The 19,502-nt window shown below is 48.2% G+C and overlaps 2 protein-coding genes across 2 annotated transcripts; one reads left to right on the top strand and one right to left on the bottom strand.

The window, feature by feature from the left end:
• The first annotated feature begins 3,649 nt into the window (after window positions 1-3,649).
• LOC101760906 lies at window positions 3,650-4,703 on the top strand. The gene is made up of 2 exons (XM_004977873.2): window positions 3,650-4,158; window positions 4,218-4,703. Exons 1-2 carry the CDS (start codon window positions 3,673-3,675, stop codon window positions 4,701-4,703), a joined length of 972 nt encoding a protein of 323 aa, XP_004977930.2. The 5' UTR covers window positions 3,650-3,672.
• A 10,247-nt stretch (window positions 4,704-14,950) lies between these two features.
• LOC101760487 (UDP-glycosyltransferase 92A1) lies at window positions 14,951-16,544 on the bottom strand. The gene has a single exon (XM_004977872.2). It carries the CDS (start codon window positions 16,490-16,492, stop codon window positions 15,056-15,058), a length of 1,437 nt encoding a protein of 478 aa, XP_004977929.1. The 5' UTR covers window positions 16,493-16,544; the 3' UTR covers window positions 14,951-15,055.
• Between the last annotated feature and the right edge of the window lie 2,958 nt (window positions 16,545-19,502).

Raw genomic sequence — 19,502 nt, 5'->3', positions numbered from 1 at the left:
CCCCAGTTAGTGTTTCCTTTCCTGGGCCGCCGCCGCCGCCGCCAGCTGGCGCCATGGCCGGCGACTCCCCTCCCCCTCCTCTCTCCTCCTTCCCCTCCCTTCCTTCCTCGTGGGCGCAAATTGCTTCCTCCCGCCGACCCCCGCGCGGAGAGCCGCAGCGGCGGCGGCGGGATCCGCATCGGCGGGATCCCCGCCCGCACGCCCGCGCGGCGAGCCGCAGCGGCGGCGGCGGCGGCGGGATCCGCGTCGGCGGCGGCGGAGCCCGCGCCGACGGCGGCCAGCACCTCAGCCGCAGGGGGTCGGCCCGAGGAAGCAATTTGCGCCCACGAGGAAGGAAGGGAGGGGAAGGAGGAGAGAGGAGGGGGAGGGGAGTCGCCGGCCATGGCGCCAGCTGGCGGCGGCGGCGGCGGCCAGGAAGGAAACCCTAACTAGGCTGATACCATATTAGAAGGTAAATCCCTACTTTGGGCTAACCCTAGTGGGTAGCTATATAGCACTCATATATGGGTCTTATTGGGCCATAATACACACATACATCAACATTAACTAGCTTTGCTAAGCAAGGATATATGTTTGGTAATGCATCAAAAAACTTATTTTGCTAGGCAAGCTAGCCTGCTGGAGCGAGGAAATCCTTGCGAGGCTCAGCGAGCCAATTCGGCTCTCCCGGCTGAGCAAGGCGAGCGTGAGTAACGAGGACAGCAGTGTGTGGCGCAAGGACACCCGCATGCACAGCAAGCTGTAAAGTTCTTTTACTCATGTGTGGGTCCTATTCCTTATTAGCCTGTTTACTTTATTCAATTTACAGTCGTGCATGTAGGGGTAGAAATAGTAAGTACCAATATCACCATGCATTCGAGTGCTAACTCTAGAAGGTCACATCGTTCAAACACTGATCAGAAGAACTAAACATAAATTAATTATAAAACTAATTGCATAGAGTCTAATTCGCAGACTATTTCCTAATTAATCCATCATTAGCAAATGGTTACTGTAACATCACATTATCAAATCATGAACTAATCAAGCTTAATAGATACATCTCACGAATTACACTCAATCTGTGCAATTAGTTGATGTGACATGTGCCAAAATTCATCAATCTTGTCCAGCGAGCATATCAACCGAACAGCACGCTCCATGCACCAGCAAATGTCGCCGAGATGACTTGCCGTTCTTGACAGATGGACTGGATCCGCCAAAGCCCTTTAGGATCAGAGCTACCTCCGTCTGCAGTGGCCACCTCAACCGGCGGCCATTTGTTGCGACTGACGACTGGCCATGTACCCTGCACGCGGAGGCCGCCGGCGATGTGGCCTAGCGGCGGCGGACAGAGGCGTTGTGCCGGAGGGAGCCAGCCAGGGGGCAAAACAATGAAAGACAAATAATCTTTTTCCTGAAGATGGATAGGATCACGCAGTGTCAACCATGATGTTCTGTGGGCCGCTGATGAAGCAGAGCCCAATGCCGAGGGTATGGGCCGTTGAACCTCAATGCCAAGCCAGCTTATCCAATTCAGGACTTGCATCTGATGTGATAAACGAGACAATCAACTATTGACCACCAGGCGTCAATCGATTCGAAGCTCACGCTACTGTAAATGGCAGGAGCAGCTTGTCCTGCAGTTTAAATCAAAATTAGGTCTTGTATAATTGGCAAAATTGGGAGGTACCAAATTACTGTTACAGCACTGTAGCATACTGTAGCGTTTCGTTTGTATTTGTGAATTATTATTCAAATATTGACTAATTAGGCTCAAAAGATTCGTCTCGCAAAGTACAACAAAACTGTACAATTAGTTTTTAATTTCGTCTACATTTAGTTTTCCATGCATGTACCGCAAGTTTGATGTGATGGGAAATCTAATTTCGTCTACATTTAGTACTCCATGCATGTACCGCAAGTTTGATGTGATGAGAAATCTTCTTTTTGCATAGTGTCAAAGTTAGGAGTTGAGGGTAAAGTAAATAAGAGGTTACTTACTTCTACTTCATTCACAAAACAAAAATTCAACCTTCAACCTTAGTACTTCCAAATTGGTCACTTAAACGTCATCTCCACGAGGAAGCAATGACAGCATTCGAATTGGTTGAGCAAGCTGGTGCTTGGCTTTGATTTGACACGAATAACCCTCGAGCCTGTTCGCTTCAGCTTATTCAGCCGGCTTATCAGCCATCAAACAGTATTTTCCTCTCATAATAAATCAGCCGTTTTTCTCTGTCCGCATCATGACCACATCTTCAGTTCCCAGAGAACAGGCGAACTTAAGATTCGTATTCGAGTTTAATTTGCTTCAGCTGACAACACCACCAAATCCACTCAAAAGTGAGGCCAAAGTTGGAAAAAAAATCGCATTGCGACCTAGAGGAAACGCGAAATGTGGAGCCCTGATGTACGCGTGCCACGATTGGCAACGCGGCGCGCGTAACGAAAGGGCACCCCCGGGTCGGGTTGGTCTCCCAGGCGTGTAACTGTGGCAGCTCATCCTCCCCGAGAGGGGTAGGGTGTCACGCTGCCACCTGACTTACACCTGGATTCGATGATTTCTTTCGAATCGATAGTGGAATAAAAAAGAAATTTTTTCGAATCGAGAAATAACCTCACGGCGTGCTTCAGTTTCCACCAGAAATGGGCGAGGCTACTACGGCAACGAATCTGATAAGAGCGATCGAGCACGTTGATTGATCCTTGGGATCTGCTGTAGCAGCCGGGGCATGAGCGGACCCAAATCGAGAAGTAGCCGAGCCCGCCCGTGGCTGTGACGATGGCTGCCAGGAAGCGGCGAGCTCCGTCGGTGTCGCTGGGTATGGGAGGCGGCCGGGGAATCGGTGCCGTCCCCGACGCCACATCACCAGCTCTCTCCTCTCCTCCGACGAGGGAGGGTTCTCGAATCAAACCAAACAGAAACCCACAACCCCAAAAGGAAAAAAAATCGCTGAGAGAACTGCGCTGCTGTGGCGGATACGAATATGAAGGAATTGGGGGAATGTGTCAGATCTTGACAAGAGCGAATCCGTGGGGGCAAGGAGACACTCGGTCAGTTGATCGACGGATCCATGTGGCTGGTCTCAGGAGGCGCTCGGCCATGCTAACAAGCTCGGCTCCGCGCCGCTGAACCAGCAAAACCACCACCACACCAGCGTCTCCAACCTACAGCAAGGGGGGAACAAACAACGAGCAAAACCAAAACATAGGGGACGAAATCCAGGAGGAGTAGGAAGCTGAACAACGGCGACTCGCCTACCCGGCAAGCTTTAGCCGCCGGCGGAGGCCTCCGCAGCGCCCATGCGACGGCGAGGATCGAGGAGGTGGGGACTGGGAATGGAGAAGAGAGGAGTTGCGGCGCAGGTGGGCTATATGAAGACGGGTGTGGGGCTAGGGTTTTTGTGGTCTCGTGAAACTTCTCAGGGATTCGGTGGGTTGGACCGAATGGCTGGATCGGCTCTTGTTGGGCCGACAGACTCTTCCGAGCTCGGCCCGAGGCCGAATCAAAACCAAGCCACATGGGCCCACCTAGCAGGGCCCGCAGACGGCCGTTTGGCCTTCTCGATCTCGGCGAGATCATCATCTCGGCCTTCAGCTACTCCGCCGACAGCCGACCAAGCCCTCGCTCCGCCGGGCCCCTACCCACCAAGGCACCAACTGGGCATGGCGCCGCCGCCGCCCGCGCTGATGGACGAGCTCATCGAGGAGGTCCTCCTCCGCCTCCCGCCGGACGACCCAGCGAGCCTCGCCCGCGCCGCCCTCGTCTGCCGGCGCTGGCGCCGCCTCATCTCGGACCCCTGCTTCCGCCGCAGGTTCCGCAGCCTCCACCGGCCCCCGATGCTGGGATTCGTCTGCAACATCGCCGACACCGACGGCCCCGACATTTCCCGCTTCGTCCCCACATCCTCCTTCCGCCCGCCCCGCGCCGACCGCCGCGACCTGCGGGCCATCGACTCCCGCCATGGCCGCGTCCTCCTCTGCAGCCAGTCCGTCCCCCGCCCCTGGGAGAACGGCTTCCTCGTTTGGGACCCCGTCGCAGATGAGGATTGGGAGGTTCCCGCCCCGCCGCGGCACCCCCGGTGGCACTGGAATGCGGCCGTGCTCTGCGCCGCTGACCGCGGCGGCGGCTGCAGCCACATTGACTGCCGCCGCGACCCCTTCCTCGTGGTCTTCGTGTGCACTAGCTGCAAGACATTCGCTTGTGTATACTCTTCCGAGGCTGGTGTGTGGAGCGACTCAGCGACCACACATATGATGAGCACATCGATGACTACTTCGCCTGTGCGCCTGCTGTCCTCATGGGTGGTGCGCTCTACTTCATGTTTCACAAGAACACCATGATCATCAAGTATGATGTGGCTACTTTGGGAATGTCCGTGATTCATGCACCAAATACATTCTACCTGCAGAACATTGTGTTGATGACTACAGAGGATGGCAGAATTGAACTCGTTGAGGACTCCAAGCTCTACTTATGGTCAAGGGAGGCTGATCCCCGGGGAGTTTGGGGATGGACGGTAAGCAAAGTCATCGAGCTCAAGTCGTTGCTCCCTGCAGATGCGCTTTCAAGATCACCTGAGGCTCTCGGGTTCGCGGAATGTGGTGGCTTCGGCTTCATTCTCTTGTGGACGGTCAATGGGTTCTTCACTATTGATCCAAAGTCCAACCAGGTCAGGAATGTAGGTGTCACGTCTGGTTTTAAAGATAAAACCAGATGAATGAATTACATGTGCGTCAGGATCAAGTTTCATATATGCAACGACTTCAGTAAATATCATAGACAGTGCCATAACGTAAAGAGAGTATTAAATTTATTACATGACCTGAAAGTCTTTAATACGAATAGCAAAACTAGTCTTTATTCTAGCAGCGGAACTCCAACAATGACGACGACTCCACAGGCAATTGACTGGTGACACACGTATGCCTAGAACTCCTCAAAGTCTTGAAGAACCTCCTCAAAGTTAACTTGATCTGAGCAGCGGTTTTAGCAAGGATGAGTACACTTATGGTTGGTACTCAGCAAGCGTGAGGAATGTGTACTGTAAGGCTATGCAAGGATAGGCTATGGTTTAATAGCAATTCAGCATTTTAATTGGTTGGTCAAAATTTATTAGCAATTACTAAGTATAAGTTTATACCACCCACATTAAGCATGAACACAAAAAAAGATAATAGCAATAAATAACATCAATTTAATTCAACTTCCGATAAATTAATCATCTGAGGGTTCAGGACTTGCAGAGTGAGCACGATTGATCGATCAGTTTTAGACACTCTGCAAAGGTTGTACATCTTTACCAACAAATCATGTTTCGCATGTCACCAGAGGTAGCTAGCCTGTTAAACACTTCCAAGGTGAGTGGCTAGTGATCCACTACGAGGCCTTTACAAAGATTCACTAATAAGTAGCAACCTGCTAAGGTTTCCGGATCAGTAGCAAAGCATAAACCTCTCAGGACTGCGAAGCTATTGTAGAGCAAATCAGCCTGAGGGCCGAGTTATACCTCGTCTGCCGCCGCCCCTCTTGTCCTTTCGGTAAGATTACTACAGATTAAAGTTTCTAATTAATTAGCTAAGATAGAGCCATATAGCCTTGTGGTTGTACTGCTTTCCTGGGTGGTTCTCCATGCTCCAATTAAGCATGGTGATCTTGTATTAACGAGAGGTATAGCATAAATAAAACAAGTTTAATCATTGGTTCATTAATACCACAATATCCGGTTAGAGCAACTAAGCAAGAACTACCCAACATTAAAGTAAACCCAGATTGATCAAGGTGATTAAGGTGTAGGGATAAAACTAAGCACACCTTAAATAGGATCCATCATGTTTATATACTTAAAGCGCATGGCATACATGTATTGAACATAAAAGTAAAGGTTCATAGGATCAAATTGTGATCAAGGGCACGACTTGCCTTCCTGAACTTGCTCTTGCTGCTCAAAGTTTTCAAAGACTTGCTCTTCGAATCCCTCAAACTGCGGTCCTTCTATACGCATCACACGAGTACATACAAGCAAACAAATGGCTAAAATAAGAAAATAGTACATCAAACAGTACAACCGAGCAAAACAAAATCATAAAACTAATCTATGCATCAACATGAACTCATAGGCGCAAGAATCGCTTAAAACGGATTTAAAACACTAAAGATATGGCTTAACTAAGATCTAGGGGCTTGTTGGCAAAGTTTTAAAACTTCCAGGGGCTTAACTACAAGAAACCAAGGGCATAAATGTAATTAAGCTTATAAACCGAAGGGCTAACACGCGAAAAGACCAACTAGGATGGCAGATGAGATTTTATAAAAGAACAGGGGCTAAAACAGAAGAAAAAGGACTTAAATTGAAATACTTTTGAACTGGATGGATCTCGGGTCCGAAAAGGGAAAACAGCAAGGGCCTTTTTGCAAAGTGGCACGTGCGGCTCGATTGACCGGTGCTGACTCCGATTAGATCCGATCTGGACTGCTGGATAGCGATTGGACGAGTCAGATCCGATCTGGACCGCTGGATAGCGATTGGACGGGTGCGGTGCGACAGGCAAGAGCAGCGGCGCGGCGAGCGACGGAGAGTGGCGGCGGCAGGTGGCTGCCTCATCGGAATCAAGCGTAGCTCGAGCGACAGTCCATGATCATCGATAGGAATTGGCTCAGGACGATGCAGGGTGCACGGTGAAACGTTCTAGGTGGATCCCGCAGCACCCAAGGTGGCGACGGCGCGAGGCGACGTGGCGGAGCAGCTCGGCGCGGCGGCACGTGACTCCAACGAGCTTGTGCGTGTGAAGGAAGGCACGAGAGCGCACAAGGTCTTCATGGGCGGCTTCCTCACCTCCTCACGGTGCTTCGGGCGGTGGTCTCATTGACGGGAAGGCGGCGGTGGCGGAAAACAACAGCGGCGGGTTCGAGCTCGAGCGACAGCTAGGGTTGCGGCACTGAGGAGCTCGAGGGCACGGAGCTAAGGTTCGGTAGAGGGTTGCGGAGGCTGCGACGGCTTTTATAGCCTATGGGTGTGGCCTTGGCGTGCGGGCCAAGCGGAGGCGGATGCGGGGTACGAGACCAAGCCGAACTCGGGTGCGGGCATGGGCGAGAGCGAGAGGAGGGGGATGATAGGTGGGGTCCCGGCGTCAGCGGGAGAGGCGGATGCGACCGGCGCGTGGGGGGCTAGCGCGGGAGCTGGGCCGAGTTGGGCTGGCCTACCTGGTGAGGAGCTGTTGCAGGCTAGGCCGAAAAGAAAGATCGAGCGAAAATAAGAAGAAAAGAGAAAGAGAAAGAAAAGCTTTCCTATTGTTCAAAAGGATTCAAACATGAATTCAAATTCAAATTTAAATTCAAACAACTAAAATCAATGCACCAGTATGAATGCAACCATGAACTCCTATGATTCATCAACTTGTTTTAGAAAAGGTTTAAATGCCTAAGAAATTAAATAAAACCTTAGAAAATCCTTAAAAAAAGCAACTAAATTCTAGCAAATTCTAACAAATTTTATTAGTTTGCAAAAGTTGAAATTTAGGGTGTTACAATAGGAGAGGACCACAACACCATTAGCGTTGTTCCCTATGTGAACTTCTGCATCCCAGGTACAAACTTTGCTTACTTCATGATTTCCTGATGATTTCCTGGTATTCCGAAAATCAGAATGATTAGTGTTCTACTTTGTGACCTCAAAATTTGGGCATGGCATATGCACTGAAGATCAAACAATGAGTTTATCAGTTTATGAGAGCAGATAGATGTTACTCTGTTCATTTGTCTTTTTATGTACATCCTTATGTGCCTAGGGCTTTATCTATCAATTATATGTGTTATGGATGGATGATGATCGACAATTAGTCTGAGAGAGAGATCATTACCTACCTAAGCATCTTCAGACTGATTAGCAGCCCCGTGCATCTTTTAACCCTTACATCTTATTTGCCAAAGTCACTTGACAACGAGATATATGACTAGCATATGCTAAACGAAGAGAGTTGGTTCCCTTGAATTTTGAATGCACCTTGTCTTAGTGATTTTGTGCAAGTGTGACTGTTAATTGGTACAGCTGTGGATAATAAGTTAATGATGTTTGGTTAGCCCTAAGCACCAACTTGTTGGTACTTGTGGTTGATGACAAACATGGATAATGATTTGTCAACTAGGAACTAGCTGACATTATTTTCCAATTTTGTGTTTTTTCTGCAGCACTTGGCGCAACCTCTGCTGGTGAGGGACCAAAAGCTAGTGTTTCATGTGCATCAAAAACTCAAATTGCTGGCGCAAAGGTTTTATAAATCAGGAAGGAATGTATCTAATGGTGATTATTGTAGATGGCAGAAGTGGGAGCTGTATAGCTCTCACTAATTTGGATCTGTGGTTATGCTTCCAGATTCCAATGATTTTCTGGAATCTGTTAATTCCTTCTCTTAGCTCTTTAAGTTAGTACTGTTGCTTTCTGATTTACAAAATTCCTGTGGCTTACTGTAAAATGGTTAAGTCTTATTACTGTCAGCATTCCTAAGCAATGAATAATTTCCTTTTGCCTGAAAGTGTTGGTGCTTATTAAACGAACCTTTGAGATTAGAATACTACAAACCCATATGCACCTTCTGTTATTCCAATCTCAATTTATTTTGTTTTCACTTCTTGTGGCTTGAAATTTAGATTTCTATTGGACCCTATTTACTGAGCAAATTCTTGTACTTGATATAACCGAGTTATTACCACATTATAGCTAACGGCAGTTTTATGCATATAGTTATTACCACATTTGCTTGGTTTACGAATCGCAAGTATGTAATAGGTTATTGATACCTGATAAGTACTTCCTTTCTTTTAAGAAAATTTGGAACCACCACACATTTGGAACGATATCATTGAACTCTATTGAGCTTGAAACCTGAGGAGTTGTCTCGTGAAAACACAATAGTGACACCATCAAACAATAGTATTATACCTACATGCTACATCAATCTAAAACGCAAAGTCTATCTTATTTCGGCTCGGTTTGGAACAGTTTAAATTCTGCTCATGGACAAAATAAGTTGAAACTAGTAGCCAAATGGCGCGTTTTTTTAGTTTCTTTTGGCCGCGCTTCTTCCCACAGCTCCCATTTGTACTAAAACGCAGAAATTGGACTAGACTCGCTTCTCAGAGAAGCACTTTTCCCACATTAGTGCAGCTTATTTGAAAAGCGCTTCTCCCCACCGCTGTACCAAACAGGACCTTCGGCTGTAGTAGTATTATTTACTAAAAGTATACAGGGCGATGATGAAACAGGGTCATCTTCTGCAGTTGTCCCATTTGAAACTACTGATTGACCTTTTCAAATGTGCCGATTTCTAAATGAACGGTGCCACTTCAGAGTTCAGAGCACCGTACCAAAATAATTTTGTTCTTCCTTTTACATTTCTTTTTGTGCCAAATCATCTTTTCTTCTGCGAATTCTGGCAGAGAGTACTTGACATTCTAGACAATTTCATGTGCTCACGTGGACATCGAATCACTGTATTATTTCCTGTCCAATTAACTGTTATTTGTCGGCCGCCGAGGTCACCCGTCACCCGTCGTGTTTGATGGCACCGTAGAGGTTGCCTGTCGCTGCAGATGTACTAGGGGTTTACCGTGAGCAAACAAGAGGCGAGTGATTTGCAAAAGATATGATGGGATTATGGTAAAAAGTGGTACGCAGATATAATTATCAAAATTCGTATCCGCTAAAATATGATATATGGACATTCGTATCTCAACTCGCTTATAATGTGATACGTTAAATGGATATATTCGAATTTAACTTTTTATTATCCGTATTCGTATTCGAAATAAACGGGGATGCACATGGATTTCCGATACGTATAGCTTAAGCATCTCTAAACTATGCAATAAATATATTTTAAATTTTATTCGAAATTTATATTTTTTGTAAATTACTTGAAATAATTTATTTTGTTATTGTAAAATATTTTTTATGCTTCATTTATTTATATTATTAATTAATATGTATTTATCATTATAATATTTTAAACATATTTCTAATGAATAGTTTTTGTCTACGTTATATTTTACTAATACTTGTATTTGTATGTTTAATGATAATTTCGTTCTTCCAAAATTAACAATAAAATGATCGTAAACTCGCTAATTACTATCACACAAATTAAATGGATATCTGAACAAAAATCCGAATTTGAGCTATCTGAATTCGGATGCACAGTCGAGTAAAAAATGTTGTAAAAGGTGCTATTTGAATCCGGGATAGGATTCCATCCGTAGATGGGATAAGGGAGTGGTAGCCTCTTTTTCTAGGGAGGAGGGCACTGTAAAATTCCGATCCTTTTTTATGGTCGTTAGCGCGAGATGATATTTTCACGAACCATGTTGTGGTTCACTAGCACGTTAGCCTTTTTTGGGATTCGGGCCCACACGTTGGTGATCCCATGTAGAGTTAGGCAGGAACCAGGCGACTTGCAATGGGACCCAAACATGTATTTTATCGCAATTTTTTAAAGTAGTCTTATGTTAATGAGTTTCTCATCCACTAGTATGAAATTTATGCCGCTTAGGGCAGTCCAAACCATGCATGTCATCGGGTTTCCATAACATTTAATAGAGTGCTATGTCAAAAAAAAATCAATGTGGCAGCAAAGTTAACGTGGAAAGAGAGAAAAATTTCTAGACATCGTTTCTCAATCGAGGAACCGAGTCCGCTCGGTGACCAACTTGCGAAGACGCGGCCAATTTCGCGTTGGGACGCTTCGGCGTTTCCTTCCCCACACGTTTTATGGACCCCCGCCGCCTGGAGACTGCTGCACTGCGCCATGGGAGCTTGAGGCTGCCGCCGGTGCTAGAGAGCTCGGTGCTCGCGTGCGCTCGCGACTCGCCAAAGGCCGCCGTCGGCGCTGGAGCGCACGGAGACATCGATGGAGAGGGGCCGGAGGATGGCTGACACTTGGCAGTTGTAGTTTCGCGAAGGAGAGAAGAGAAGAGGAGGGGAGGGGAGAGTGAGAGAGGGGGGAAGAGAATTTATTATGGACGCATCTAAAGAAAAGTATGGGTTGTGGAGGATAGTTTCTACAGCATATGTCTTGTCTATTTCCTCCGTCCTAAAATACAAAGGTATCCTAAGATTTTTTTTTGACAGATTAAGGAGGTGGGCAAATGTCTCATATACCCTTAAATGAGAATATAAGGCAAGTTTTCCAGTTAACAAGGGAGATATTTGGCAAGTTTTAATTGAGTCGATTAAGACGCCTTATATTTGGGGATAAATTTTGAACTCTTGGATGCCTTATATTTCATGACAGAGGAAGTACGTGGCAACGTAGACACTACCTATGAAAAACTATGGGTTGGGACTGCCCTTAGGCGACTACCTTCGATGCGCTATATCTTGACAGTGACTATATCATTCACTAGCGGATTTATCGCTTGTTCAATACGAGGTCTGCATTGCTTGTAATTCAAGTCACATTTTGACTTTACAATATTTTGCATACAATTAATTCATGAATCATCCTTATTCAAAAATTTTAAGCACAAGTTTTTGCATAAATAAATAGCAGAAATTAGTAATTTCTACCGTACAAACAGCCAATATGTTTTGACAATGATCATGGCATGTTTCCCCCTAAATTGAGAAAAATTAAGAGCATCGTGCCTTTGATAACTATCTGTGGTCTAGGTCGGATTTCGCAAAAAAAAAAACATTATCTATGGTCCGAGTTTGGTAGAACCAGATCTGTTGAGATACAATGGATCATACTGTATTTCCCATAAATAAATTTACCGGATAAAATGTTACCAGTGGAAAAACGACATTCCATCCTCAACAAAAATCTCGGTTGTTTTTGACCCAGGACTAAAATCTCTTTAATCCCGGATCTAAATTTCGTAGTCCGTGGAGACACCCTACTAACCGGGACTAAACTAACCGGGAGGACCCCACGAGTTACTACAAAATGATTACATGTGTTGTGTAGGTGAGATGGTAAGGAAGCTATGCGCACCGCGCAGGCATATTTCACATGATTTGTGACTTGCGTATGTGGGAGGCCTCCTAAGAATTTCTAATATTTTTTGGCGCAACCCGTTTCCCAACCGAGAGTACTGCTTTTCTTTACCGGCGTATGCTTAAGTAAAACTCTTATTGCGTTTCCCAACCGTAACTACTGGTTGTTTCTTTACCGGTGTATGCTTAAGTAAAACTCTTATTGCTACCCGACATTATTATCGGCCGGGCAACGAACAGCTAGCAATGGATCGATCAATGGCGTCCGATCCGGAAGAGGAAGAATCAGTAGCTAGCAATGCAATGGAGCGCAAGCATCAAGCAGCAGGCAATGCCGGCAGCAATGGGACTGACTTGCCGGCTTCGTTCATTCGGTTGTACTTACTACTTACTTAGAAAAACAAGGAAAGGAGAGAGAGGGAAGATACTGCCCGCCCAACTAGAAAATAAAAGGAAAGAAAGAAAGGAAGATAGATAGATAGAAAAGCAAGCTGAGCTGCTGAGCTCGGCAGCTCCGCCCCAACCACCGGAGGGAGAAGGAGAGGGAGAGGAAAGGGAAGAAGGTGCCGAGCCGGGGCCGCGCGCGCGCTGGACTGCAGTAAGCAACATGTCTGTCCCCATCCCCCTCTTGCTTCTCTCTCACCAAGCTAAGTCGCCATGCCTTGCCATACCAGCATTTGGTACGGTAGGTGTACGTGACATGCCTGATCATCTCCTAGCCCATATTAAACTTGGATTAGCAGGAAATGGAATGAATTCTTTTACAGTACATTGGTTGGTACTACTACTGAATTGGTAGTGAGCAGTGTTAATCTTTGCTCTCTTTTGTTTTTCACATTTTGCTTGGTGCCTGCTGCATCACTGCATTATACTTTCTCATTACACATTGCATATACCTTGTTCTGTTCCTCAACTCAAGCAATGCAAGCATTTGGTTGGGGAGGTTGAAATTGGAAATGCTGAGAAAGAAAGGCCAGCAGAAGAGAGATATTAGGTAGATGCAGCAGCTGGTCAGAGGCCAGGCGTGTAGGAAGGAAGGAAGGAAGGGATACCAAAGGAAAACGAATCTTTTTGCTTGTCTGCTGTCTGCCTGCCCGCCCTGCTACTCCTATGCTATGGAAGGTGCATTGTTTGTTAGTTTCAGCTTCCTATCCTAGCTAAGATATATACTTGTTGCAAAGCTTCTCACTAGTTAATTAATTTGTTTATGCAACAACTTAGTTAATTACGCTCGCTGCCTGTCGTTGTTGCCCAACCCAACCTCTTCTTTTCGTCTGTTTCTCTTCTTCTCTCTCCCTCTCATTTTGGAGGGAATATAATGTGCCTTCCTTGATGGAATAGCCCAGCCATCCGGAGGTACAATTACAATAATGTGCCAGCCCAGCAGATTCAGCTAGCAGGCTACACCATATATGATGATTGATTATACTAATCCGAGTATCATCTTTTGTCTGTTTTGTTTTATGATGATCCAGTCAGGATCAGTTTTGGCTTGCCATATGGTAGCTTAGGTAATATTCTACCACACCATCCAGCAGGCCGGCCAGCCTGCCACTGTTAGTTGCTCACTGCATTATAATTTGCCGCTGCTATTTTGCAACTAGTTTGCATTGGGCTACGATTAATTTTTTTTGCTTTGCAACCTTGCTGTAAACATGCATGCTTGTAGTGGAGAGATCATAGCCGTGAGTGACAGATATAGCAGTTGGGCTTGGTTGGGTTGAAGGTGCTGATGACGGTGTCATGGCGGCTCATCAGACGAGCAACCGGCCAAACCCAAACCCGTCACATGCATGAGCTAGCCATATAGTTGTTGCCTTCTCTTCCTCTTTATTTCTCTTTGGTACTTGGTTAGGTTGGGTCCATTTACTCCATTCCCTCTAACCACCGCATGCCCAACCCAAAATCTTTTTTTTCTTCACCAAAAAGCGTCCACATTTGCCACCCGTCTCTCACAATGATTTGAAAAACTAGTTGAATTGAATAAACTAAAGAGAGCCGGAGATGGACCTTTAGGGCACCGATCCTTACCCCTAAAGCACTGTCCATCGATCCCTTCTCTTTCCAATATATTTGCTTGTCATCTACTATATCACTTTGCTCGTTGGGCTGCTAATTGCTTGGGTCCCCAACAACCGGTTTCTCCATGGCCCATGGGCTCTCGACAGAGAGAGGTCCCCACGTAATTGTGTGATTTGTGCTAGTATATTATTATATATATTTTATTATTTGTGCTAATTACTGATTTACGCATGGTATATCATGTCGATGAAAATTTTAAAAAAATCTGTTTTGACATGCATGTGCTGACTGCACATGCAGTGATGCAGAGTTGACTCGCTCTGATTGTCGACCTCTGCTTATGTTGGTACATTGCAACTCACATGTAAAAAACACACAACAAATTTGTTCAGAACATTCCAATCTTTAAATAAGGGGTGTGTCTGGTCCCATACCCCCGTCGCTGTCACCATCCGCCCTGCTCTGGCAGCCTCTATCGCCTCCACAGCCGCCATCTTCCACTGCCGACACTAACCTATCCGGGTCGGATGCCCCGCCACCTCCACCGCCCCACCCATCTCCGACGGTGGGGCCGTCGGATCTGCCTCCGCCGTCTCGACCGCTCCTGCGCTAACCTGTCGCTCGCGCTCGCCTCCACCGCCCAGCCGGGGGTCCTCCGCCGCACGGCTCTAGCGGCGCCCCCACCGCCTCCGCTCTCCTGCTGCCTTGACCACCACCACCGCCGGCCGGCGAGCCGCCCCAAAGCCTCCTCCAGGCCCGCAGACCACATGTAACCCCACCCCCCAACCCCAAACCTAGAACCCAAACCCTAAGGCTCACCGGTGCCATTGTCGGAGCTAGAGGAGAACCCCAAAGCTGCTGTTCCAATCAACTCACAGAAAACCCCGAAGCTGTTGTTCCAATCAACTCACAAAAAAGTGATTGAGACAAACTTAAAAATCAAGCATTTGAGCTGTAGCAAATCTCTTAAACAAACTTAAAAATCAAGCATTTGAGCTGTAGCAAATCTCTTAAACAAGACCCTACAGAACATAAATTACAACAACGAAAGTCTTGTCACATCAACAATGCATGACGTCGGCGAAGAGCCTCTCCATCACTTTTAGTGACGACCCATCGCCTCCGCTCCCCCTCGCCGCCGCGATCAGCTCCTTCATCTCCGCCGCCTTCCGCTTCATCTCGGCGCGCTCCACGGTCTCCCCTAGCACCGTCTCCACTGCTGCCGCGAGCTCCTCCGCGCCCAGCGCGGCGCGCGCCCCGCGCGCCACCTCGACGCACACCCCCATCTCCTCGGCCAGCACCTTGGCGTTGTAGAACTGCTCCGCCGAGAGCGGCCACCCGAGCAGTGGCACGCCGGCGCCGAGGGCCTCCTGCACCGAGTTCCACCCGCAGTGCGTCAGGAACGCGCCGGTCGCCTCGTGCGCCAGGATCTCCACCTGCGGCGCCCAGCACCGCGCCACGAGACCTCCCCGTGACGCCTCCACCCTCTCCATGAACCCCTCCGGCAGGCCGGATCTCGCCGCCGTCGGCTGGATCACCCACAAGAACCTGTGCCCGCTGCGCTCGAGCCCCGTCGCCAGCTCCGTCATCTGCGACGCGCCGATCGTGAACTGTGACCCGAACGAGACGTACAGCACGGAGCCCGGAGGCTGCTTGTCGAGCCAATCCAGGATGGCGCCGCCGTTCTTCGCTCCCGGCGCCGGCGCCGGCGGTGGCTCTGGTTCCGCCGTGGCGCGGAGCAGCGGGCCAACCGGGTATATCGGGACGTTGAAGAGTTGGCGGAGCATCGCTAGTCCCTTGGGCTCCAGGTCCTCCGTTGTGTTGACGAGCAGCCCGTCGGTGTGGGTGAAGGCGGCGATCTGCTTGTGAATGAAGGTGGACCACGCGTCCTTCCCGTCGGCGGCGGCGAGGTGGTGGCTGAGCTGCGAGCGGCGGATGGCGACGTCCGGGAACGGCGGCAGCTTGAACGCGTCGTCGGGGGAGGCGGCGGCCGCCGGGAGCGGGAGCGGCACGGCGTTCCAGAGCGAGAAGTAGACCGCGGATCCGTAGCCGCCGGTGGTGATCACGGCGGAGTGTGACGCACCGGCGTCGCGGGCGACGCCCAGCGTCCAGCCCAGGAACATGTCCGCCATGACGTGGACGGCCGCGGCGGGGTCCGCGGCCCGGAGCCCCGCGAGGAAGAGCCGGAACGCCGGGCGGAGGGACTCGGAGGCGGCGAAGAGGGCGATGAGCTGGTGGTGGGAGCCGATGCCGGCCGTGGTGCCGGCGCCGGCGGGGAGGCCGTGGCCGGCCGGGTCGAACGGCAGCTCGTGGACGCGGACGGCGACGTCAAGGCTGGCGCGGAGGGGCTCGGCCACCCCAGGAGTGGCGACCACGGTGACGCGGGCGTCGGGGCGCGTGCGGCGGACCAGCTCCGCCAGGCAGCGGAACGGCGCGACGTGCCCCTGCGCCATGAACGGGAACAGGACGACGTGCGCGCGGCGCTCGGTGCCCGCCATGGCGGTGGCGGTTGGCGCTCGGTTAGGTGGTGGCGGCGCTGGGTTGGGAGAGGGGTTAACCTGACAACCCGGATATCAAAGACGGCCGAGCTGGTCTGTTTGCACATATATATCTTCGTGTGTAGGAGGCGAGTCCGAGTAGGAAACAATAATTCATGTGCACGTTTTACCTCCTTCCTGACCTCTGCTACCTTCCTGACCTGCTCGGACTTTGGATCGATAGTGAAGAACCCATTGACCGTCCACAAGAGAACGAAGCTACTCCCTCTGTCCAGAGATGAACGAAGCTACTCCCTCTGTCCAGAGATGATAGGTGTATTTTAATCAATCAAAAGTCAAACTTTACAAACTTTGACCAACAATTAGTTAAATTATAAGCATATTTAGTATGTAAATTTTGCATCAACATATTTGTACTTAAATTTATTTTTAGATGACATTAAATTTTTAGTGATCGACATTATATTATAAGAGAAATTAAGAGTCAAAATCTACTTTGAAAGATTTTTCTCCAGTTCAAATACGCCAATAATTTCTGGATGGAGGGAGTACCACATTGGACAAACCGGTCAGCCTCAGGTGAAATCGAGAGGGCGTCTACAGGGAGCAACGGCTCGAGCTCGATGACTCTGCTTACCGTCCATCCCCAAACTCCCCGGGGATCAGCCTCCCTCGAGGCCTCGAGCACAAGTAGAGCTTGGAGTCCTCAACAAAGATGAGTCCAAGTCCGCCATCCTCCGTCGTCATCAGCACAATGTATGGCAGATATAAAGTGTCTGGTGTATGAATCACGGACATTCCCGAAGTGGACACATCATACTTGATGATCATGGTGCCCTTGTGAAACATGAAGTATAGAGCGCGTCCTCAACGAGGACGGCAGGTGACAACAGGAAGTAGCCATAGATGTGCTCACCATAGGTGTGCTCGCTCCACACACCAGCCTCGGAAGAGTAGACACAAGCGAACGCCCGGCCACCGCTAGCGCCCACGAAGACCACGAGGAAGGGGTCGCGGCGGAAGTCGATGTGGCTGCAGCCGCCGCCGGGGGCCGCGGCGAAGAGCACCGCCGCATTCCAGCTCCACGCGGGGTGGTCCGGAGGGAGGCGGAGGAGGACCTCCTCGATGAGCTCGTCCATCAGCTCGGGCGGGGACGGTGGCGACGCCATGCCCACTTGGCGGAGGGAGGGTTTTGGTCGGCCTCGGCGGAGTTGAAGTGCGAGATGATCTCGCCGAGATTGAGAAGGCTAAACGACGGCTCCCCTGGCGTGGGAGCGATCCTGCCAGGTGGGGCCCATGTTGCAGAAAGGGTGGGAGTCAACGAGTCACAACGACTCGTGTTTGTTTTTTTTTTCTTGGTCGAGATGAATTTGAGGAACACTACGGGAAACCTCAAAGTCGCCGAGTGTAATTTCTTCGCCGAGTGTATTATTGTGGGCACTCGGCGAAGGACCCGTTTGCCGAGTGCATTCCTAGTAACACTCGGCAAAAATAATACACTCAGCGAAAACATGATTTGCCGAGTGCCACCAAAAAAACACTTGGCAAACTCCCACGGGGCACTCGGCAAATAAAATCCACTCGGCAAATACTTGAGCACGTGACTTCCACGTGCCGCGCTGGGCCGTCGCCGTGACGGACGTTAGGGTTTGCCGAGTGTCGACGGGGGGCACTCGGCAAAGATGCGAGTTTGCCGAGTGTTTTTTGGCACACTCGGTAAAAAAAAAATTCCCTCCTCCCTCCTCCAAACTTTTTATACTCCACATGTATGAGATTTGGCACTGCATGGTACAAGGTGGACTTCTTATTGACCTGTTTGCTATATTTAATCAACTAATTTCATTTAGGCCCCGTTTGGGTCCAAGGAATTGGAATCTATTTATGGAGTAGGCTAATTTATGTTGGAATGTGGCATTCCACAACTTTCCAAAGTTTAGATATAAGCCTATCTTAATTTCATGGGGTGGGAGATGGAAATTGATTCTATAGATTATGGTTATTAGAATGGAATTCAATTCTTATAGCACGCTCTTAGACTCGCTTCTCTATAGTAGAAGTGCAGCATACAAGTATCTCTCCCATATCACCAACTATAATATACAACTATATTCCACATACAATTATATTAGCTTAATTAATTTGTGTCTAAATTATGATTATTAGGATGGAATTCAATTCCAATGATCCAAACGGGGCCTTAGAGTAATTTGTTGATTTAAGTCAAATTTGAACTGCAGGTGTTTGGAATAATGGAATAATATGAGTGGAAAAATCATATTCATGTTAGTGAGTCCAAATTGAGGTCTTACCCAGAAAATAAAAAGAAATTTCGAACATTTTGTTAAGGAAACACGACTACGAACGTGTGGCCAAATAATTTTTTAATTCTAAAAAATACAAACGAAGTTTGAAAATCACGAGATTTTGCAAGATGCTATGATTTCATATGCAGAGGCTGTGGTAAAAAATTGACAAGGTTTCGCACAAGTTTTGACATATGATGCTTAGAATTCGAAGCATCTCCGGAGAGGATTCGTAGAAGTTGGAAGGATCCGGTAAGATTTTGAGTCGAATAGATACTTGAATTTGTCATTGAGTCCCAATTTATTTTTATAGGCCATAGAGAACATAGATTGGTTCATGTCAAATTTTGGGGATTTTTTGGATCCGTTTCATAATTTTTATTTATTAATTGCAAGTATATGAATTTAATAGATATAAATTCAATATGAGCTATAAATCCATGAAATAATGGAACAATATTACTTAAAAAATGGAATACGCAATGTTTAGTGAAATTTGTCTAGGTTACACAAAGTTTACATACTTTTAATTACTGAAAGTGCTTTTGCACATGCAATATGGGGTACCTTTTTTGCGGAGTGTCGCAGTAGGGCACTCGGCAAATACTTTTGTTTGGCCGAGTGTCACCCGGAGCACTCGGCAAAGCCCGCCAAGGGTCCACGTGTCAGTGGCGAGTCACAAATTCACGGGGGGGGAAATAGCCTTT

This window comes from Setaria italica, chromosome VII (assembly GCF_000263155.2).
Source record: "Setaria italica strain Yugu1 chromosome VII, Setaria_italica_v2.0, whole genome shotgun sequence".
Lineage (NCBI taxonomy): Eukaryota > Viridiplantae > Streptophyta > Magnoliopsida > Poales > Poaceae > Setaria > Setaria italica.
The sequence above is the reverse complement of the archived record's forward strand: the minus strand, read 5'-3'. Positions and strand labels throughout refer to the sequence as shown.